The sequence below is a fragment of the Culex pipiens genome, chromosome 3 (assembly GCF_016801865.2).
Source record: "Culex pipiens pallens isolate TS chromosome 3, TS_CPP_V2, whole genome shotgun sequence".
In the NCBI taxonomy this organism is placed as follows: Eukaryota; Metazoa; Arthropoda; class Insecta; order Diptera; family Culicidae; genus Culex; species Culex pipiens.
The window spans coordinates 90,000,109-90,024,420 of NC_068939.1; the positions used below are offsets into that span (position 1 = coordinate 90,000,109).

General features: G+C 40.3%; 2 protein-coding genes across 2 annotated transcripts; both read right to left on the minus strand.

Annotated features, from left to right (window-relative positions):
• Positions 1-837: 837 nt before the first annotated feature.
• LOC120422290 (AT-rich interactive domain-containing protein 2-like) lies at positions 838-1,828 on the minus strand. Its single transcript, XM_039585682.2, has 3 exons — positions 1,367-1,828; positions 1,010-1,307; positions 838-949 (listed from the first exon to the last, which is right to left on the minus strand). The coding sequence occupies exons 2-3, from the start codon at positions 1,304-1,306 to the stop codon at positions 896-898; spliced, it is 351 nt and encodes a 116-aa protein (XP_039441616.1). The 5' UTR covers position 1,307; positions 1,367-1,828; the 3' UTR covers positions 838-895.
• A 9,011-nt stretch (positions 1,829-10,839) lies between these two features.
• LOC120422276 (chymotrypsin-2-like) lies at positions 10,840-11,769 on the minus strand. Its single transcript, XM_039585660.2, has 2 exons — positions 11,130-11,769; positions 10,840-11,076 (listed from the first exon to the last, which is right to left on the minus strand). The coding sequence occupies exons 1-2, from the start codon at positions 11,742-11,744 to the stop codon at positions 10,930-10,932; spliced, it is 762 nt and encodes a 253-aa protein (XP_039441594.2). The 5' UTR covers positions 11,745-11,769; the 3' UTR covers positions 10,840-10,929.
• Between the last annotated feature and the right edge of the window lie 12,543 nt (positions 11,770-24,312).

Here is a 24,312-nt window from a genome sequence, read left to right on the forward strand (position 1 = left end):
TTTGACGTCTTTTCCCGATATGAAAAAAGGTTACTAAAAAACATATTTGATCATAAATGTATAAATAAACGTTATACAATGTAAAAATAGTTAGAATCAATTGTACATTTTTGAAAATACCAAATTTAATTTTTTGGCAAAAACTTTAAATGGTATTTGCATTGGCCTTAGTCCAAACATTTTTTTTCAAAAAGTGAATGTCAATGAAAATATGTCAAACACATTTTTTTCGATTTTTGTCCCTCGGCCTGGGACGATGAGAAAAAAAAAACTAATTCCTGAATATTGGATCAAAAAGATTCACAAAATACTTTTAATATTAAAGATGTAAAATTTTCATGAATTCAGGATGATTTTAATTTTTCTAAACATTCACGTGTTTTCGAAACTCTAAATTGCTATTAATTGCTACAGTTTTTTGAGGGTTTTCAAAAAAATAGTTGTAGAAGGAATAAATTTTAAGAAAAGAAAAATCTCATACATTGTCTGGAAAAGTTAGATTTACGAAAACACCCTATTCGTGAACCACCCTAATTTTCAACCAAGCCAAAAGCACGGCTTCGTCACGACTCTCATCCACATACAAGGAGAGGAAGTCAAAATCGAACAAAGATCAAACCAAGTTTTTAGCGCGTAGCGTTTGAAGAGGTCGTATGCGCATCGGTCATAATTTCCAAAAACTAAAACTTTTTTAAGTTTATTCTTTTTCTTCAAAAAGATCTACAATTAATCCTGGACTTTAACTTAGGGATCAGCATTTAATTCCATCGAGCACCTAATGTTGGCATATCACCTTTTTTGTGTTCAATGAAAAACTAGTTTAAAACATTTTCGCTCGGAGCACGTAATCCTACTTCGAGAATGACACAGATTTTTTTTGGCTCACTGTCCAGATTCATTCGGCTGAAGCTGCGCCGTCGCGACGTGAGTGTTTGTGGGCGGGAAGTTGCTAAAAGAGGTGGAAAGTAAGTGAAGTTGGCTAGCCACTGCACACATTCTCAATACTCACCGGTGCTGTAAACCGCCGGCACCGAGTGCAACATCTGCGCTGCCCACCTCCGATTATGTAGCTTTTCGTCGTCATCCTCTTCATCGGAGGCCCTTCGTGAAAATAAACTTTCGCGTACTTGTCCAAAAACCGGAAGTTAATCTTCTTCAACGCAATCTCGTTGTTCACGCAACGCTTCGGCAGCGCCATCTCCTCGATGATCTCACCCCAGTCCTCACGCGAATTGACCTTCAACCACCAATCCCGGGCCACCACCACCCAATACAACCGGTGCGAATCCACATTCCTACCTCTCATCCTACAAAAACAATCAAAATCAATCACAAACCCCACAAAACACCCAAGCTTTCTTCTTACGCATTCCGGTCGTGGAACAGCTGCAGTTCCTGCAAGAAGCTGGCCTTGTCCTTTTCGAGCACTCGACCTCGTCCCGCTTCTGCACCACTCTCCTTCGAAGGCGTTCCGCTGCTGCTGTTTGGCTCACGAAGGTTTCCGCGTCCGAGTCCTGGCTGCTGCCGCGGTCGGCTTTGCTTTGCGTCCTAGACTCACCAGCACCACCGGACCCACCAAAGTGTTTGTTTACATTTGCGACTTAGGCGTACACGTTTACACGAGAACGTCAAAATGAAAGAAATTTTACAGTCGAATTAAAAGTAAAAACTTTTAAATCAGTGAGCAATGAGATTTTCAAGAACTGTAGCAGTAAAAGTTTTCATTTTCAAAACAAGAAAAAAACTTTTAATGTAGCAAATTTTAACAACTTTTTAATTCAAAAGTAAGTTACTTTTGTCATTACCGTAATATTTTTTTGTGTGTACTGTCATCCCACATATTCGGAATGGTTTACAGATTGGCCAATGTTCAAAAAATCATAGAAAATCGATAGTTCAAAATAATGTTTTGCTTTTACCTTCATGTAAAAGCTTTGCTTGTGTTCTTTCGATTGATGTATCGACCGATTGTAATTTTTTACGTTTTTTTATCATTTTTTTAAAGAAAAACATTGACCCTTGAAACCACAATTTCCGAACACTCTTTTCTTACGGATGTAAACAAACTTTTTATCACTCCAGGAGTACATATTTTTAACAAAATAATGACTTCGCACACTGAAACCAATGAAACTAAAGCTTAGTGATGTTTTATACATGGTCTGATAACTTTTTTTGTGAAAATATCATTTAAATTCAGGTGTTCCACAATTGTGGGAGGCACAATAACATCCCACAATTATGGAACAGACAATTTGTAGGCAGTGTTTTGCTGCTCTGGATAAAATAGTTTTGAAATGAAGTTTTTTTTTCAAAAAGTACTACTTTTACTAGTGAAAAAGCAAGAGAATGTCCAAATGAATGTCCTAAAAATATTAGGGTCTACAAAGTAAAAAAAAAGGAAATTTGGAAGCTGTAATTTTGGAAGGTTCAATATTACCTCTTTTATGATGTAATTTTACCTCGATTTAGACTGAAAAAGTGACATTACACCAGAAAAGAAGTAAAATTACACATTTCCAGAGGTAAAATTACACCTTTTTTCTGACATAAAAAATGTACCCCTTCCCAGATGTAATATTACCATGATTTTTTTATCTCTGTACAGAAAAGCTACATTTGGCATGCTATTGAAGAATCATCACAAAATCTTTTTCCCATTTCATTTAATTGCATTGACAAATATAAGCTTTCATTAACCATTTCAAATTCATGTTTCAAGTTTCTATACCAAAACCTACACCTAAGTTTTAGTAAATTGATTTAATGCACTGCCTTAAAAGAGCTTAGGCTCACTGGCAAGTGCAACAGATTATTGTGGAAGGTTAAAGATTAATTGAAAAGAAGGGAGCCCATCCCCAAACTTAAAAAGACAGCCGAGCCTAACTCCAGGTCAATCTTGGAGTAGGTGAATATTCCAGCAAAATGCTGAGAAGTGTGCAATTCATATAAAAAAAGGTGCAGGTGGTTATGTTCTACATGACCAATATGACAAAGAACTTTGTACAAAACTCCTGAAAAATATTCTATTTTATTTTATATTTTTAAAACATTGCCTATGTATTTAATCCTAAATAATTTATTCCTATAAAATGTTTTCAATCTTTGGCACCTCTGTGGAAATAAATTGCCAAAACAAGTATGGTTCGGAAAATGTCCAATCAAAATGGTAATTTTCATGTCCAGTATCAAAAACCATGAATTTTGGTACCCATATTGCCCCAAGTCGAATAGTTCGATTAATGTCCCCACGGTAGAACCTTCCCGAGGGCAATTGCCACTCCGGGTGTGGCCAATCCGGTCAAAATGGCCATTTTCATTACCAGTTTAAAAAACCATGAATTTTGGTACCCAAATTGCCCCAAGTCGAATGGTTCGATTAATGTCCCCCCGGTAGAACCTTCCCGAGGGCAATTGCCACTCCGGGTGTGGCCAATCCGGTCAAAATGGCCATTTTCATTACCAGTTTCAAAAACCATGAATTTTGATACCCATATTGCCCCAAGTCGTATGGTTCGATTAATGTCCCCCCGGTAGAACCTTCCCGAGGGCACTGGCCACTCCGGGTGTGGCCAATCCAGTCAAAATGGCCATTTTCATTATCAGTTTCAAAAACCATGAATTTTGATACCTATATTGCCCCAAGTCGTATGGTTCGATTAATGTCCCCCCGGTAGAACCTTCCCGAGGGCACTGACCACTCCGGGTGTGGCCAATCCGGTCAAAATGGCCATTTTCATTACAAGTTTAAAAAACCATGAATTTTGATACCCATATTGCCCCAAGTCGTATGGTTCGATTACTGTCCCCCCGGTAGAACCTTCCCGAGGGCACTGGCCACTCCGGGTGTGGCCAATCCAGTCAAAATGGCCATTTTCATTATCAGTTTCAAAAACCATGAATTTTGATACCTATATTGCCCCAAGTCGTATGGTTCGATTAATGTCCCCCCGGTAGAACCTTCCCGAGGGCACTGACCACTCCGGGTGTGGCCAATCCGGTCAAAATGGCCATTTTCATTACAAGTTTAAAAAACCATGAATTTTGATACCCATATTGCCCCAAGTCGTATGGTTCGATTACTGTCCCCCCGGTAGAACCTTCCCGAGGGCACTGGCCACTCCGGGTGTGGCCAATCCAGTCAAAATGACCATTTTCATTATCAGTTTCAAAAACCATGAATTTTGATACCTATATTGCCCCAAGTCGTATGGTTCGATTAATGTCCCCCCGGTAGAACCTTCCCGAGGGCACTGGCCACTCCGGGTGTGGCCAATCCAGTCAAAATGCCCATTTTTATTACCAGTTTCAATAACCATGAATTTTGATACCCATATTGCCCCAAGTCGTATGGTTCGATTAATGTCCCCCCGGTAGAACCTTCCCGAGGGCACTGGCCACTCCGGGTGTGGCCAATCCAGTCAAAATGGCCATTTTCATTATCAGTTTCAAAAACCATGAATTTTGATACCTATATTGCCCCAAGTCGTATGGTTCGATTAATGTCCCCCCGGTAGAACCTTCCCGAGGGCACTGGCCACTCCGGGTGTGGCCAATATCCTATAAATGTGGTCCCAAGCGCATTGCCCCAAATCATTCTGGTCCGGTGACCGTCCTTACAATCTTCATAAGAACAGAATTCCTCCCAATTTAGTGCACAAACTGTGTCTTTCAATGTGTGCGTGTGTGTGTGTGAGCAATAAAATTACCACCGTGGATCCGCTTTTGTCGAAACCTCGTAAGGCACTGAATTTTTCTGAGGCTATCTGTTAGCTTAAATAGTTCGCATGAAATGTGGCAACATGGTGCAAATTTTGCCTCCTCTCCTGTTTACGTGGAACTGTCACGCGAGAATGTTGCACCACTGTTGCCACATTTCATGCGAACTATTTAAGCTAACAGATAGCCTCAGAAAAATTCAGTGCCTTACGAGGTTTCGACAAAAGCGGATCCACGGTGGTAATTTTATTGCCCACACACACACACGCACACATTGAAAGACACAGTTTGTGCACTAAATTGGGAGGAATTCTGTTCTTATGAAGATTGTAAGGACGGTCACCGGACCAGAATGATTTGGGGCAATGGGCTTGGGACCACATTTATAGGATATTGGCCACACCCGGAGTGGCCAGTGCCCTCGGGAAGGTTCTACCGGGGGGACATTAATCGAACCATACGACTTGGGGCAATATGGGTATCAAAATTCATGGTTATTGAAACTGGTAATGAAAATGGGCATTTTGACTGGATTGGCCACACCCGGAGTGGCCAGTGCCCTCGGGAAGGTTCTACCGGGGGGCATTATTCGAACCATACGACTTGGGGCAATATGGGTATCAAAATTCATGGTTTTTGATACTGGTGATGAAAATGGCCATTTTGGCAGGATTGGCCACACCCGGAGTGGCCATTGCCCTGAGGGAAGGTTCTACCGGGAGGACATTTACGGAACCATACGTCTTGGGGCAATATGGGTATCAAAATTCATGGTTTTTGATACTGGTGATACAGATGGCCATTTTGGCAGGATTGGCCACACCCGGAGTGGCCATTGCCCTGAGGGAAGGTTCTACCGGGAGGACATTTACGGAACCATACGACTTGGGGCAATATGCGTATCAAAATTCATGGTTTTTGATACTGGTGATACAGATGGCCATTTTGGCAGGATTGGCCACACCCGGAGTGGCCATTGCCCTGAGGGAAGGTTCTACCGGGAGGACATTTACGGAACCATACGTCTTGGGGCAATATGCGTATCAAAATTCATGGTTTTTGATACTGGTGATGAAAATGGCCATTTTGGCAGAATTGGCCACACACGGAGTGGCCATTGCCCTGAGGGAAGGTTCTACCGGGAAAACATTTACGGAACCATACAAATTTGGGCAATATGGGTATCAAAATTCATGGTTTTTGATACTGGTAATGAAAATGATCATTTTGGCAGGATTGGCCACACCCGGTGTGGCCATTGCCCTGAGGGAAGGTTCAACCAGGAGGACATTTACGGAACCATACGACTTGGGGCAATATGCGTATCAAAATTCATGGTTTTTGATACTGGTGATGAAAATGGCCATTTTGGGCGGATTGGCCACACCCGGAGTGGCCAGTGCCCTCGGGAAGGTTCTACCGGGGGACATTAATCGAACCATACGACATGGGCCAATATGGGTATCAAAATTCATGGTTATTGATACTGGTAATGAAAATGACAATTTTGATAGGATTGGCCACACCCGTAGTGGCCAAACCATGAATTTTGATACCCATATTGCCCTAAGTCGTATGGTTCGATTAATGTCCCCCCGGTAGAACCTTCCCGAGGGCACTGGCCACTCCGGGTGTGGCCAATCCGGTCAAAATGGCCATTTTCATTACCAGTTTAAAAAACCATGAATTTTGATACCCATATTGCCCCAAGTCGTATGGTTCGATTAATGTCCCCCCGGTAGAACCTTCCCGAGGGCACTGGCCACTCCGGGTGTTACCAATTCGGTCAAAATGGCCATTTTCATTACCGGTTTCAAAAACCATGAATTTCGATACGGGACCATCCATAAACCACGTGGACACTTTTTTGGGAATCATTTAAATCCCCCCCCCCCCCCCTCCCCTCGTGGACAATTGTCCATACAAAAAAAGAAAGCTGTATGGATCGTGGACTATCGCCATAACCCCCCCCCCCCCCACCTAAAGTGTCCACGTGGTTTATGGATGGTCCCTACCCATATTGCCCCAAGTCGTATGGTTCGATTAATGTCCCCCCGGTAGAACCTTCCCGAGGGCACTGGCCACTCCGGGTGTGGCCAATCCGGCCAAAATGGCCATTTTCATTACCAGTTTCAAAAACCATGAATTTTGATACCCATATTGCCCTAAGTCGTATGGTTCGATTAATGTCCCCCGCCAAAATGGCCATTTTCATCACCAGTATCAAAAACCATGAATTTTGATACGCATATTGCCCCAAGTCGTATGGTTCCGTAAATGTCCTCCCGGTAGAACCTTCCCTCAGGGCAATGGCCACTCCGGGTGTGGCCAATCCTGCCAAAATGGCCATTTTCATTACCAGTATCAAAAACCATGAATTTTGATACCCATATTGCCCAAATTTGTATGGTTCCGTAAATGTCCTCCCGGTAGAACCTTCCCTCAGGGCAATGGCCACACCGGGTGTGGCCAATCCTGCCAAAATGATCATTTTCATTACCAGTATCAAAAACCATGAATTTTGATACCCATATTGCCCAAATTTGTATGGTTCCGTAAATGTTTTCCCGGTAGAACCTTCCCTCAGGGCAATGGCCACTCCGGGTGTGGCCAATCCTGCCAAAATGGCCATCTGTATCACCAGTATCAAAAACCATGAATTTTGATACGCATATTGCCCCAAGTCGTATGGTTCCATAAAATTCCTCCCGGTAGAACCTTCCCTCAGGGCAATGGCCACTCCGGGTGTGGCCAATCCTGCCAAAATGGCCATTTTCATTACCAGTATCAAAAACCATGAATTTTGATACCCATATTGCCCAAATTTGTATGGTTCCGTAAATGTCCTCCCGGTAGAACCTTCCCTCAGGGCAATGGCCACTCCGTGTGTGGCCAATTCTGCCAAAATGGCCATTTTCATCACCAGTATCAAAAACCATGAATTTTGATATGCATATTGCCCCAAGACGTATGGTTCCGTAAATATCCTCCCGGTAGAACCTTCCCTCAGGGCAATGGCCACTCCGGGTGTGGCCAATCCTGCCAAAATGGCCATCTGTATCACCAGTATCAAAAACCATGAATTTTGATACGCATATTGCCCCAAGTCGTATGGTTCCATAAAATTCCTCCCGGTAGAACCTTCCCTCAGGGCAATGGCCACTCCGGGTGTGGCCAATCCTGCCAAAATGGCCATTTTCATTACCAGTATCAAAAACCATGAATTTTGATACCCATATTGCCCAAATTTGTATGGTTCCGTAAATGTCCTCCCGGTAGAACCTTCCCTCAGGGCAATGGCCACTCCGTGTGTGGCCAATTCTGCCAAAATGGCCATTTTCATCACCAGTATCAAAAACCATGAATTTTGATACGCATATTGCCCCAAGACGTATGGTTCCGTAAATATCCTCCCGGTAGAACCTTCCCTCAGGGCAATGGCCACTCCGGGTGTGGCCAATCCTGCCAAAATGGCCATTTTCATTACCAGTATCAAAAACCATGAATTTTGATACCCATATTGCCCAAATTTGTATGGTTCCGTAAATGTCCTCCCGGTAGAACCTTCCCTCAGGGCAATGGCCACTCCGGGTGTGGCCAATCCTGCCAAAATGGCCATTTTCATCACCAGTATCAAAAACCATGAATTTTGATACGCATATTGCCCCAAGACGTATGTTTCCGTAAATGTTCTCCCGGTAGAACCTTCCCTCAGGGCTATGGCCGCTCCGGGTGTGGCCAATTCTGCCAAAATGGCCATTTTCATTACCAGTATCAAAAACCATGAATTTTGATACCCATATTGCCCAAATTTGTATGGTTCCGTAAATGTCCTCCCGGTAGAACCTTCCCTCAGGGCAATGGCCACTCCGGGTGTGGCCAATCCTGCCAAAATGGTCATTTTCATTACCAGTATCAAAAACCATGAATTTTGATACCCATATTGCCCAAATTTGTATGGTTCCGTAAATGTCCTCCCGGTAGAAGCTTCCCTCAGGGCAATGGCCACTCCGGGTGTGGCCAATCCTGCCAAAATGGTCATTTTCATTACCAGTATCAAAAACCATGAATTTTGATACCCATATTGCCCAAATTTGTATGGTTCCGTAAATGTCCTCCCGGTAGAACCTTCCCTCAGGGCAATGGCCACTCCGGGTGTGGCCAATCCTGCCAAAATGGCCATTTTCATTACCAGTATCAAAAACCATGAATTTTGATACCCATATTGCCCAAATTTGTATGGTTCCGTAAATGTCCTCCCGGTAGAACCTTCCCTCAGCGCAATGGCCACTCCGGGTGTGGCCAATCCTGCCAAAATGGTCATTTTCATTACCAGTATCAAAAACCATGAATTTTGATACCCATATTGCCCAAATTTGTATGGTTCCGTAAATTTCCTCCCGGTAGAACCTTCCCTCAGGGCAATGGCCACTCCGGGTGTGGCCAATCTTGCCAAAATGGCCATTTTCATTACCAGTATCAAAAACCATGAATTTTGATACCCATATTGCCCAAATTTGTATGGTTCCGTAAATGTCCTCCCGGTAGAACCTTCCCTCAGGGCAATGGCCACTCCGGGTGTGGCCAATCCTGCCAAAATGGCCATTTTCATTACCAGTATCAAAAACCATGAATTTTGATACCCATATTGCCCAAATTTGTATGGTTCCGTAAATTTCCTCCCGGTAGAACCTTCCCTCAGGGCAATGGCCACTCCGGGAGTGGCCAATCCTGCCAAAATGGTCATTTTCATTACCAGTATCAAAAACCATGAATTTTGATACCCATATTGCCCAAATTTGTATGGTTCCGTAAATGTCCTCCCGGTAGAACCTTCCCTCAGGGCAATGGCCACTCCGGGTGTGGCCAATCCTGCCAAAATGGTCATTTTCATTACCAGTATCAAAAACCATGAATTTTGATACCCATTTTGCCCAAATTTGTATGGTTCCGTAAATGTCCTCCCGGTAGAACCTTCCCACAGGGCACTGGCCACTCCGGGTGTGGCCGATATCCTACCAATTTGTTCCCGATCATTTCAGTATTCCGGGGACCGTTCTGGCTACCGTCAATAACTTCTTGGACCTCCTCTCAAGTTCGTGCACCACATGCGTGTGTGTGTGTGAGCAATAAAATTCCCAACGTAAGGTCCGTCTTTGATGAAAGTCTGATGGACACTAAATCCTCCAGAGGCTAACTTTTAGCTTAAATAGTTTTCACGGCATCTACGCAACAGAAACAGAATGTCACGCCGAGGGCTTGCGACGGTAACGCTACATTTTCGAAAAATTTTGCATTGACACCGCAGATAGAGCTTTAAGACAAAGTCCTTTGTCAAAAAAAAAAAATTGTTTTTCCTATGTTTTGAATAAAAAAATGTGGCGAACGCTATATGAAATGACAAATTCCCCTATAAATTGCTATCAATAATTGAATAATGGACTATTGTTATGTTATCACAACTGCTTATAAAAACGAACCGCATAATATGAAAAACGGTACACTCTCCCCCTATGCATTAATTATCAACTTTCTCCACATGTTTCATTGATAAAATGTGCAACATTTGCCTACATAATTTTCACAGCTAAAACTGTCTTTTCAGTATCGTTCAGTGCCTCAACCTGAAAAGTTCAACCATGGCCCGTTTGTACCTATCATCAGTTTTACTCATCGCCGTAATTGTGCAAGTCCATACCTTTCCCGCCGATCTGACCCCGACCCCAAGCCAATCACAGGAAACCCTCCCAGTGCCAGACGATTCCTCGCAGGACCTTCGGGCGGGGCCACCCAGCGTCAGACCCCCGTCCTTGACCACGGAAAAGACACCGACCAGCACGGAACCGGCTGCCGAAGCGAGTGGTCCGTTGGGAGGGAAACTTCCCGAATTTCCTGGATTTGGTGGAGGTTCCGGATCCGGTGGAGGAGCTCAGCAGGCTGTGCGTCCAATGCTGGTGCTGGGATCGTTTCAGGCCATCATCACGCCGTTTGATCCCAGCATGCTTGGATCGCTGGTGGGCGGACTGGGAGGTGGAGGTGGAGCGGGACTGCCGACGTTTCCACCCGGACAGGGAAGTGGCTGATGAATAGTTGATAGGAATGTTTTGTAAAGTTGTTTGATTTTTATTTTTTGAATATTACAGAACAAATAAAGAATGGAGTGTAACAGTTATTCATTTTTGATTCAACATAAATAGTTTTGGTTGATCTCTAATTGCTGTTAATATTGGTCCGAATCCAGTCATGATAGTACGAAACGCGAGCATACGCATCCGGATATCCCTTGGCACATGGGATCCCAAAATTGACCACACCAACAAGCGTTCCGTTGTAGGCCAAAGGACCACCAGAATCACCCTATAAAAGTTAGCTGTAATAAATTTGTAATAATTCAACAAAAAACAACTTACATTGCAAGCTCCCTCGCCGGCCTTCGTAAAGGTGCACACATGTCCGATGTCCACTTCCGGTGCGTTATTGTGCAGCCGTTTGCACTCTTCGTACCCGACGTAACGCAGATCGATGGTTTGCAGCTTCGTCGGAATAGCTCCACTGGTTGAGGTCCGACCCCATCCGGTCAGCGTGAGGGTGGCCTCCTCGGGCAGCTGTTTCTCTGAGTAAGCGATTGGTTTCACATTCTCTCCGTACTGAAGCTTCGAGTCCAGCTTGATCAGCGCGATGTCGTTGTGGAAGTCCGGCTTGTTGTACCGACTGTGGACGATGAACTTGGTCGGTTTGTACTTTTGGCCACCCTCCTTGAGACTGTTGGTCCCGACCAGCACCCGCAACGTGCCCAGACTGGCCCCGACGACACAGTGCGCCGCCGTCAGGATCCACTGCTCACCGACGATGGCTCCACCGCAGGAATGTCCGAAGAATCCCTGCAGAGACACCTGGTACGGGGCAGATCCGGGAGCTGCTTCGTGACCACCAACGACCCGACTGGTGTAATGGTCATCCAGAGGTAGCAGAGAAGCTATGCTGCCGTAACCGAAGAGAGCACAGAACACCACAAAGCTCTTCATTTTTACTCGCTGTTCCTCAATTGTAACTGATGGAGATCTTCACCGAGTTTTCCCTTTTATACAGGAAACATTATCGAGATCTAATCAACTTCATTGATAACTTTTGCAAACATGTCACAGTGGAATCTCAACAGGTGAAGGGTTTAAGTGTCTGGAAGCTAAAGCCATAATCGCTACAAAAGGGTGTTTAGCCACTCGGAAGTGGCTCGTGCGCAGTTCGTACAAGTAGCGCCGAGAAATTCTTGTACCGAACTTGAAGTACTTATTATGACGGCGTTTGGATTTGTTAGGGTGAAGCATTTATCTTTAATACGCCGTTGACCTGCATTTGAAAGTATTGATGGGAAAACCGTGATTGATCATTGTTTCTTGCTTTTTAGTGAGCAAGTTCAATGTAAAGTTCAACAACTTGTTGATTGTAGATTTGAAATCGACATGTAATTTTCATTATTTATTTATTTATATTTATAAAATTTTTATTAAACATGCAATACATCAGCAATGAGGTAAACGACCTGTAATAGTAATTTATATTAATATTCATTTATTGAATTTTTCAAAAGTTTTTGGTTCATTATTTAGTGAGTAAGCAATTCAAAAAAATGTTGAAAAATATGTATTTTTTTTGTTAATTTGTTGGAGTATGGTCTAAGAAAAGTGCTATGTTTTGATTCAGTCTAAAAGCAAATAGCCTTCTCGAACCCAAGATCCCAGTTCCATCTTAGAGTTCATCTCACGTGAAGTCATGTTCCATCACACGTGTCATATCGAAACGTTCACCACAGCAAATGGCTCTAAGAAGATGAAAAAAAACTTTGTCACAGCAGCGTCGTGACGATATGGTTCGGATGGTGTCAAACGAACGAAGTCATTCCGCACTTTATGCTCTCGATAATCGCCTTTGACGGATTTTCACCCGGGAGCGATAAAAGAGCTCCTCTGCGGACTATGTGGCGAAAGTGGCCCTTTTTTCGTTGCTGCTCGTACGAAGGAATCGAACTGACTCAAGACTTCAAGTTCTCCGGTATTTATGAGTTTGCCATAAATAATAGTGACTTTCGCAGCAGCAGGAGGGAGTAGGATCAGGCAAGGATTTCATCGCTGCCCGACGACGGGCGCACCATTTCACAGGATCAAACTGAGCTTCGGTGGCGAAATGGTTGGCAGTTACTTTTGTTTTTTCTTCTTCAATTTGGTTCGATCTGTGGTCCTGGTAAGTTTAAATTGACATCGCTTATGTCTGTCCGCTCGATGTCTAAGCCAGCGCCACAACTCAATAAGGACAAATGTGCGACTCGTTGGTCTCCGATGGAATGATGATGCTCCCAGGGTTATTATCGATGATTCCCTGAACGCAAAGCCCGTGTATAGAATGTTCGTGAGAGTAATGTCCCGAACGTGAGGTCGAGGATAATACTTGACACCAACTACTTGGAGAAAAATGTTTGCTGATTAGAAAATTGTATTGCTTCTAATCGAACAAGAATGACAGAAGAATCTCTCAAGAATTCAACAATAATTCCTCAAGTCATGTTAGAAATATCACAAAAGAAGTTTACTAGAATCTTCCGAATAATAAAAAAGAATCGAAAGAAATACTAATGGGAATCATTCAAGAATAACAAAGAAAGACACATGGAATCATACAAACTACCCAAAATTTCCATTTCTCAAGAATTACACAAATCCCACAAGAAACACACAAAAAAATAACTGGAATCTCACTAGAATCATACGAATATCACACAAGAATTTCTAAAAATTACAAATAACAAAAAATCACATAAGAATCTCACATAAATACACGATATAACACGGAGAATCGTAAAGTACAAAAATCTCATTAGAATCATTCACCAAATCATACAAAATCTTACAAAAATTCAGAAAATTCAACAAGAAACTTAAATGAATTACTCAAACATTCAAAAAGATTCCCTCAAGAGTCACACAACATTGCACAGGAAATTCACCAGAATTTCTTTAGAATCATACAGAAATCACACATAAGCCTTCAAAAAATTAATCAATTATCCGTCAAATATCTCAAGAATCTCACATCAATCCCACAAGAATGTAAAAATTATCATGAAAGAAAACTATGGGAAACTTCTGAGAATCATAAAAGTAACACATACGAATCCCAAAATCTCACAAGAATAATATAAATATTACTTATTAAATTATCCGACAAAGGCCATTCAAAATACAACAAGAATGCTGCAAAGTTCTTCAAAGAATCCCACACGAATAACACAAGAATCTAACAATAATCACACGAAATCCCACAGAAATTACACAAGAATAACACAAAAATCATTCAAACATACAATAAGAACCAGACATGCATCGGCACTCTGAGCTCTTTTTAACGGCACTCAGCTTGTTCTAGATGGCATTTTCGTTTAAAGCAATGTTATGCTTGTTGTCAGGTAAAATTCTCTTGTTTTTGGCTTGAATAATGTGTAGAAAACATTGGTTCTTTGGAAAACCCGATTTTAGCTATATTTTCATGTAAATGTTCTCTTAAGCTCTCAAGAAGAACTTCTTAAAGCTCTTTGAGTGCAATTAAGAGTTCTTAACCTATATCTCAGTTGGGTTTCAAAATAATCTCTCAGGGTCTTCGGGAGCCTTAAAGACAAGCGTAATTAGCGTATTCTAATCACTGGCACAACATGCTGGATATCATCTACGTGAAATGCCAAACAAGTTCTTGTAAAAGAGGAGTTAGAGCGGATGCATGTCTGATAAGAACCACATAAAATCCCACAGGAATTGCACGTTACCCATCGAACAAGAAACTATTCCATTTCATTTTCTCAAGAATAAACAAGTAATCACAAAACTATATCTCAAGAATCTAACTAGAACCATTCTAACCACTCATGATCCACTAAATAATTGAAGAAAATGCACCAGGAATCTCACAAAATTCTTCATAAATCAAATAAATTCTCACTATAACTTCAAATCAGAAAAGAACTTCTGAAGATCTATTTATAGTTCAAATCACTCAGGAATCACACTAGATCCCCAGGGTTTGTTCAAATATTACGTAACATATTTAGGGGAGGGAGTGGGCTGACATGTTTGTTACGCTACATGTATATATTAACATTTTAATATATACAGAAATTTGGTTACGTGGGGGAATGATGCTGAAAATGCCAAATTTTGTGATACGTAATATGAGCATGAGCATTAGAGAACACCCATGGTTGCCCCTCCGTTGCTGAACAGAACCGTAATATTCGACGATCTAGTGGTGTTTCCCTTATCAACAGCATGTATGAATGCGCCGAAAAGATAAAACACCATGATTGCTAAAACTAGATCAGTTGCGAATAGGTAGCAGTCATTGGCCACCAACGGCGCCCGCCATGTCAGTTTGTAGATCTCGATTTTAAGGGACGGGAATGTTAGTTAGCGCAGGTTGCTACTAGGGCAGCTGGTTTGCCCTGTGCTTACACCCCACGAGCGCCAGGAACCTGAAAATGTGTTAGTAGGATAGGGTGTTTGGTCAGGATTCATCATAGATGATGATGATGCGACCCAAAATCATAGGTATTTTGTATTATTCTCAAGGCAAGCAATCGGATGCTGCGGATGAGACATTTCCCGTTTATCGGTTGTTAAATTTTAAAAGAAATGGCTTAATCTGAGACAGCCGGCTGTGGAAAGATTGAACCAAAATCATTTGTAATTAAATGGTGAAGGATTTAACAGTTTAACTTATAAAATGAGATGTTTTTACGAGTTTTACATGATTGACGTTTAGTGGGGTACTGATTAACGAAGCGAACGACGAGTCACGATGTTTATCGAGCCGAAATGGTATGATAAGGTTTTGTTGTTGTTGCACACCGACGACGAACGCGCAAAAACCCTGCGACCCGTTACGTAATATTTGACCAAACCCCGAATTTTATCCAAAATCATACAACATCTTACTAAAATCCTGCAAGAATTGCTGTGAAACCTTTAGATTCAATCAAAATTCATACACAGTTTATTAATCTCTCATGAAACAACAATTATTATAAATAACACTCAAATCTCTTAAGAATCACCCAAAAAAATCACGTGTATCTTTTTTGTTTAAGTGCACCGTTTTCAAAAAAATAGCCATTTGATGTTAATTTTTTTCCGATAAATTACGGTTTTTTTACTTTTTAAAATTGTGTTCATGATTGTCCATTCCTGAAATCATTTTTTTATAAGTTCAGAATTTCCTAAACTTTCGTCTAAGAAACATTGAAGATTGGACCTCTAGTTGCTGAGATACAGCGGCTTGAAGAAAAAGAAACAGGAAAATTTAAGTTTTTTAAGTCTCCCCCAAACAACCCTCCAATTTCTAATGTCGATATCTCAGCAACTAATGGTCCAATTTTCAATACAACCTTCATGAAATTTTCCGAACTCTTCGAAAACAATATTTTCAAAAAAAAATCAAGACTAATATTTCAAAAGGGAGTAATATTGAATGTTTAGCCCTTTTGAAATGTTAGTCTTGATTCAAAGCACATTTTTTGGAAAAGATCGAATGTATCATTTTTTAACATTGAAAATCGGACCATTAGTTGCTGAGATATCGACATCAGAAATTGGAGGGTTATTTGGGGGAGATTTAAAAAACTTCAATTATCCTGTTTCTTTTTCTTTAAGCCACTGTATATCAGGAGGTCCAATCTTCAGAGTCTCTAAGACAATTTTATTGCAAATTTTCTGAACCATAAAAAATCAGGAATGGGAAATCATGAACACTATTTAAAAAAATAACCGGAATTGTTTGGACAAAATTTAACTTTGAATGGCTGTTTTTTAAAACCGGTGCACTTGATCAAAAAAATGTGAAGTACTTTTCGATTGCAAATTCGATTTTATATAAAAATTAAGGTAAACAATTTTAAGTACGAGATTTTGTTTTTTTTTACATAAATCACATTTTTTTTTTAAATTACAACTCGTCCGCATAATTTTGGTCCATAGTTCCGAATGGCTTAAAAGATGGGTGGTCCGTTAAAACATATAAAAAAATACGGATTTTGGGAAATTAATTTTTTGTGAAAAATAAATTAATCAAAAAAACACATTTTTCCGTATCCGTATATTTGTTTCTGAATAGTCCTTATCAATTACCTACAACTATGCCGAAGACTCCAAATCAATCAAAAAAATTCTTGAATAATTACTGATATTCTAATATTTACGTACCATTTTTGTATGAAGATTTGTATGAGTGAACCAACTACACAAAATGGCTTCTTTGGTGATAGGGTTTGAGCCAAATAAAAAAGTAAAATGAATAAAAATGGCCGAAATCGGTCGATTTCGTAGAGAATTGCTCACATCAGGAATCAAGAATCACACAATCATTTGAAATTGCACAGGCATCCTACAAAAAATCTCTCAACAATTACACAATAATCTCACAGGAATCTGTTAAGAATCACACATAAGTGTTCCATTAAAATGTCTCACTATCTGCATTCTTTAATGAATGTATCTATTCACGCGCGACATTCACGAAAATCGATGAAGCGCTCCGTTTGCGCAGACAAATCCTTCAATATCTCATTAAAAGTCCTGTCGCATTCAATCGCCGAGACGGACCCGAAAATTTACATAAGAGCAAACAAACTGCTTGAGTGCTTTCGCCAGCGGCCACCCTCTCCCCCAATTTTTTGGCGGGAGGAGCACTCAGAGTGGGTGATGACCGGGAGGGGAAACTGCGCCCGAGCAATGTCCGGCGTGAAAATTGCTTTTCCACCCCAGAGCCAATTTTGTAGCCAATAAAAGTTAAACAAATAACCTTTTTCCTATCGTTACAGTATCGGGCCGTCAGTCGTCCGGCCCAGAGGCAAACCCGTCCGGAAAGTCGCCCTGCGGAGGTTGACGGGGGTAATGTGTTTAGTCTGGTTTTGAGGGGAGGAGGCGTGAAAATGAAGTATGGAGTGATGGAAAAGCTGTAAAGTCGACGGACGCGTTCGTACACCCGGAGTCCACGTCACGTTTAATGAAATGATTGAAATTTATTTGTTTTCTTTGCATGCTATCCTTGCAAGGTACAGGTACCACCTACAGAGAGGCACTAATACAGCAGTAGACTTAGTCTCAAGGGCAAGGCCAACTTACCGGTTCACAGTGCTATACCGACGCTATTTGTCTGGAGCTAACCAACCAACCTTTCAACCTTTTTAATTTGACAATTAAAAAGGTAGAAAGGGTAGGCACAGTTTGGGATTTTCTCAAAATTAAATTTCAATCTTAACAATTTTTTGGACCACCCTTACTCGCCCAGGACCAACCTAATGGCCAAACTGCCAAAACAAGCTATTTTTTTAAATCAAGCAATACTTTTTTAAAAAAATTAATAAAAATGATTGTAGACAATTTATGAACACACTGTGCACAGCAAACTAGCAACTCACTCTGGCAACAACAATCATCCTTTCGCGTGGGCAGCTCACTAAGGAAACATCAGGTGTGTCCAGGTGGAAAATGTTAGGAAAAGTAATAACGACGGAAGGAAAAGAAAGTGAAAGTTTTTATCACTTTCTTACACTCCAATCGCTGGCCCACTGGCTGGTTGGAGGAAGCTTTCTACGCTGTAGATTTAGGATGAACTAGAATTTGGTTATGTCTAGTTAGCCGTTACATAAGGAGGACAGTTTATTACTATTTGTATGACTTTTGTTTAAACTCTCCATTTAAAATTATATGATATTGATATGTTTAATTTTATTATTAGTTTCTTGAGTAAGTTAAATATTTTTCCATACTTTCAATATCTTGTTCAAATTTCCATGCAGCTCAAACCGTGTGGCTGCCTTTACCCACCTGCAGCCAACTCGGTGTTAAGTATATTTATGTGTTCTTGTATTAGTTTTGTCAGAAGTTGTGGTACCTTCGGGAGGGCAGGCAAGCCACCACGGCAAGCAACGTAAAATCCTCAGATCATCGGTCCCACACGCAGCTTTAGACGACACGAAACACGTGTTTATTGCCACCAGACTTGACTCTTTGAAAATGATGGCCACCACCGCCACCGTCAACGACGACGACGAAGGTACGGTCCCCCCAGAGAGAGTCCCCCGGAGCACATATTCCGGCAGAACTTCTCAGCCGTCGGCCGGCGGCAGGATGATGTGCCAAAGGTCAACCCATACGTAATCCTTGTCTGGAGGAGAAGTGACACGTGGATGGACACAGAGGTGGAAGCAGGTGGTTTTTTCAGGGTGATGATTTCTTCAAAGAATAGCAAGTATTTTTCATGTTGATGAAATGATGCAAATGTAAACAAAATCTACAATAACATGAGTTCAATCGAAAGTGAGGGTGGATGAACCACCCTAATGCGGCACTTTCAGCGCTGAAATATTTCCTCTCGATGAAAACTTTGCGTTTCAGGTAAATTAGAAATTATTTCCTCCAGACAGAAGAATTTCGCAGCATCCGAGGTAATAAATTGTACACCTTCTAGCATCCCCATCCCACTGTTGGACTCCTTAAAGATTATCCCCGGTGCTCAGACTTGGTCATGCAAATTTCGCTGGGCTTAGAGCTCGTCTAGCCAATAAGGTTATGTCTCGTGAAGGTGGTGGTGGTTGATGGGATAGAAGCTCGATTCTTGTTATTTTGAGGTTTAGAGAGGCTTTTTAGAGACGCTATGCATCAAGATAACCACAATATATGCAAACACTTCGATGAAGTATTTCAAAAACTTTATTTATTGAGAGTTGAAGTTTCTATGGAAAAAAAAAATGCATGGAGAAAGGCAAAAAAAAAATTCCGGAACGTAGTGTTAATTTTGCCAAGAGTGAGATTCAAATGTGATATTTAACGCTCTTCAATTTTTTCGGAGAGTGCAAAGCGATCCGTTGAAACCTAAACCTTAACCAATTTGGATTTAAACTGGCCTTTAGGAATGCCTTAGGAATCGAGCCAGGGGGGTCCCTTATATCCATTTAATTTTCCACCTAGCTGAACAACGTTCTTTCTTAATCCCTGAATATTGCTCTTTGGCTATTAAAAAAATAGGCCATCCTCGGTCCTCAAAAAGTTCCCGAATACATTGACTCTTACTCCGCAGCCCTGACCGGGGTGATATGACTGTGATATGTTGAAGATTTTTTTTTAATAACGTAAAATACGTATTTAATACAAACAGAACGAAATGAAACCATACTGAGTTTGGTAAACAAATTTTCAAAGTACATACTTTAAAAAGTAGTTTTCAGCAGTTTGAAACGTTGTAATAGTTAGTGAACTATAACTATGGAAACATTGATAAATATTAGGATTGTTTAAATACTCTCAAAGTGTCATGATTTTCACAACGAAAATGATTTCGATTCGGAAAACGGAATCGAAATCTTCGGACAATTTTGCATTAAGAACAATTAAAATTAAGGCCTTTTTAACCAATTTGAGTGTTGTGAATTCAAAGAAATCTTCAAATTGTTAGAAATTTCAGCATTTTAATACTTGTTCTAAATTAAAATAGAAAATTGTGATTTAGGATACAAATTTATATTTGTATGAAAAAACTTTTCGATCGAATTTTTATTTGATTGATTGATAGACTTCAAATTTGAATGCATTAACAAATCGATTAACATAAATTTGATTGTAACTTATTCAAATTTAATATTGAATGTAGTCTACTTGACAAAGTCAATTAAATTTGCACACCTTTTAAATATTTTTTTAAAGAAACTCTTGCTATCAAAGAAACCTCGGATTTTAAAATTGCTTTTTTCAAAGCAACTACAGTCCAGATTATCCGAAATTTCGATTATCCAAAGTTCGATTATCCGAAGGTTTGTATGAGACTTCGGATAATCGAATCATGACTAAAAAAATATGTTGTTTCCTGTTTTTTTTTTATTTTCTTGCTTTTAACAATAAATTCGAGATCTGCAATCCGATTTTAGTCAAATTTGAGAAGTTGATTGCCTAATAATTAACAATTTTTTTTCAATACTTTGCCGTTCTTTTGGCCGCCATCTTGGATATAACAATTCTAAACCACTTTAGTGTAGTTTAGGGGTCATACTGAAACTCGACAATAGGGTGCCCAGAATATGGGACTTTTTACAAAACCTCGCTCCACAAGCTGAATATTGTTCCCAGAGCTATTTTAGGACTATGAGCCAAATATGAGCAAAATCGGTCAACATTTACCCATTTTGTCTGCAGGATGCGCTACTTCCATCCAAATATTCCCAAAAGTGAGGTTCTCATGGGAAATTTTATGCTCTACATATGTGCTTTTATGCTGTAAAACATACCAAAGCTGTAAAACTCGATCCTGAAAAGTTATTAGCGATTTAAAAAAGTCGTTTTTGTATGTATGCTCGGGTATAAATGCTCGGGTAAGATGCTTAAAATAACACATAGAACCGTTTTTCGCTTGTGGAGCAGGGGATCATTTTTTCTGAGCACCCTACTCGACAATCAAAAATATGTTGTTGTTGTTGTTTTTATTAAAGGAACTTTAACCCTATGGGTCATTCGCTCCCGTAGGATCAAAAATATTACCACATTTTTTTTTGTCGTGATTCGAATATGAGCAATTCTCGCTGAAACCGTCCCACTAGATGCACATGTTCTCAAATCGTTACGGCAATGTTCTCATTCGATTCAGCGCACCAAAAAACCATAAAAACAACCTTCGAACCAATGAAAATGTCAGCCGTTAGCCACCTGTAAATAAAAACTTGTTTTGAGCAATGGATTTTTTCGAAAAAATGCCCTGATTTGAAGAAATGATATCTCCCAAAATACATTATCCGACATCAAAAACTTATATATCCTTGGAAAGGTAATCGCGAGGGCTTTCTATAGCACTTTGATAAACATTTAAAAAAATATTTTTTCATGGGGAATTTTAAGGATTTTTGGGAAACTTACTCTTAATTTTGAATTTTGACCGTGTTCGCAACCACTTATCGTTACGAAACCATTTTTATTCGAAAGATTGGACGATTTTGCATAAAATTAACTTGAGAAAAGTAGTGTAATGAAATAGTTTTCGTTTAGTTATTAACGGATGAAAGAAATTGGTCAAATTTCAGTTAAAAATAATCAAAGCTCAGACTTCAGAAATGAGTCTTATTTACAGGCAAATCAAAGCAGGATTGTATTTGAGCCGAATGTACAGTCATCTGAGGCAAATCTGGACATATAGGATGAATAGGGACAGTTATTTCAACTATGCTTTCACTCATTAGATCATATTTTTAATTTGTTTATGTAAAAGCATACATAAACAAACAAGTTTCTAAATTTTAAGCTTTTAAGTACTCTGAAAACTAATGTCCTTACTTAGACTGTAGTCTCGACATTTCACTGAAGAAATATTGTATGTACAGAATTTGTTTTAGGAAGGTCTGCTTTATTTGTAATCGTGCACATAAAAGTGCAAAGTTGAAATCAATATTTTTTGATCAAGTTAAAATTTGGTGGGGCTGTTGATACCATCAAAACAAGCAAGAAACACTATTTTCGTTTAAATCGGACTACGCCCTTTTATTTGACACCACCCCAAAGTTTCACTTTTTTGCAAACAATGTTAAAAACCTTCATTTTCAAACTGCTATGTCTCAAATTATGCCAAAATTATGAGTAAGTTTCCCAAAAATCCTTAAAATTACCCATGAAAAAATATTTTTTTAAATGTTTATCAAAGTGCTATAGAAAGCCCTCGCGATTACCTTTCCAAGGATATATAAGTTTTTGATGTTTGGTAATGTATTTTGGGAGATATCATTTCTTCAAATTAGGGCATGGTGAAAAAAAATTCTAGAATTTGAAAAAAAGTGTGGTGTAGTGGAATTTAAAGGCAAATTACGGGATGGTGCCATTGAAAATACGGTTTTCCGCGATTCGTCGGGGCGAGTGCTACCCCAGAAGGTGCCGGTAACTGCGAGCTCTCATCAATACCAGCGAGCTGAAAGCCAGAAGGTGCCGGGAACTGCGAGCTCTCATCAATACCAGCGAGCTGCTGGATTTGGACCAAGGACCAAGACCAAGAAATCGTCTAAAGAAATTCATCAAGGCTTGCAGCAGCACATCAACACCCCAGCAGTATCCGTTCAGGCGAGATCTGTTTCTATGCTAGAAGCTGGAAGACTCGTGGCGAATCGGTCGGGATGGACCAACCCATGAAGTTTTTCTTATTTGGTGAGATCTTTCCTATATAAATATCAAAATACTCTTTCACTTATACTAACATTCATTCAGATCAATAAAGACAAACCACGCCAATTTAACTATATACGCGGTAGGGTGTTCCCTTGGTCGTTCGCTGTGAGTTGTGGATTGCCTGCTTCTCTAATGAAGGTTCGACTAGGGGGGCATGCTTATTAATTTCTCGTCGCTCCATACCCTCAGTGACGTGATGGGAGCAAGGGCGTCTATGCGAAGTGTCCCTACACCCGCTACAAATTTCCGGCGTTTGGGAAGGGAAGAGGGAAACCATTTTGTTCTATGCGCTGGAATTTGTAGCATTAAAATTCGTGCAAAAAAACTTATGCACGTGGGTGTACAGATTACGGAGTAAAAGATGATCGAATTGTTCACCTAGCGCTCACATGTGTTTCGGGACCAAGTTGCCTGCGGGTATGGGGATCATACATACATACATACATACATATCATTTCTTCAAATTAGGGCATTTTTTCGAAAAAATCCATTGTTCAAAACAAGTTTTTATTTACAGGTGGCTAACGGCTGACATTTTCATTGGTTCGAAGGTTGTTTTTATGGTTTTTTGGTGCGCTGAATCGAATGAGAACATTGCCGTAACGATTTGAGAACATGTGCATCTAGTGGGACGGTTTCAGCGAGAATTGCTCATATCCCAAGTTTTATTAATTCTAGGCCTTCGGATAATCGAGTCTAAAAAACTGGAACCGGAAAAAACTGGCTTTGATAAAATTTCACTTCGGATAATCAAACTACGAAAAAAAAAATAAAATTACGTTGTCTTATTTTTGATTATCGAGCTTGAGTATCACCCCTAAACTACGTTGAAGTGATTTATTTTTTTTTATTCCTAGATGGCGGCCAAAATGGTTGCGACGAAGTTTTGAAAACATGCATTTTGTAATTTAATAGGCAATCATCTATTCAAAATTAACTAAAATGGGGTCGCAGAGCTCAAATCTGATGTTAAAAGTAAGAAAATTAATAAAAAAATGTTCTGTTCATGATTCGATTAGCCTAAGTCCCATACATACCTTCGGATAGTCTAACTAAGGGCTGAGCAGTAGGTTAGTCGAGGTTAGTCGTACACTAACAAATTCTTTAACAAAAAGGTCGTCCTCCTTAAACAATTTGGCGCCCTCAGCAGGGCCCAAGAGAAACTTTGCATTTTGCCAATTTGCCAAGTTGCCGATTTGTGCTGCGCGTTCAAGAAAAAGATATAGCGCTCTCAGGAGGTACTTGGGCGCCCAAAATGCATTTTTTTTTGCAAATTTAAATAAAAGAGCCTAAGGGAAAATCTAACTTCGGATAATCGAGTCGGACTATATCAATCTTATAAGTAATGAACCTTGTGATG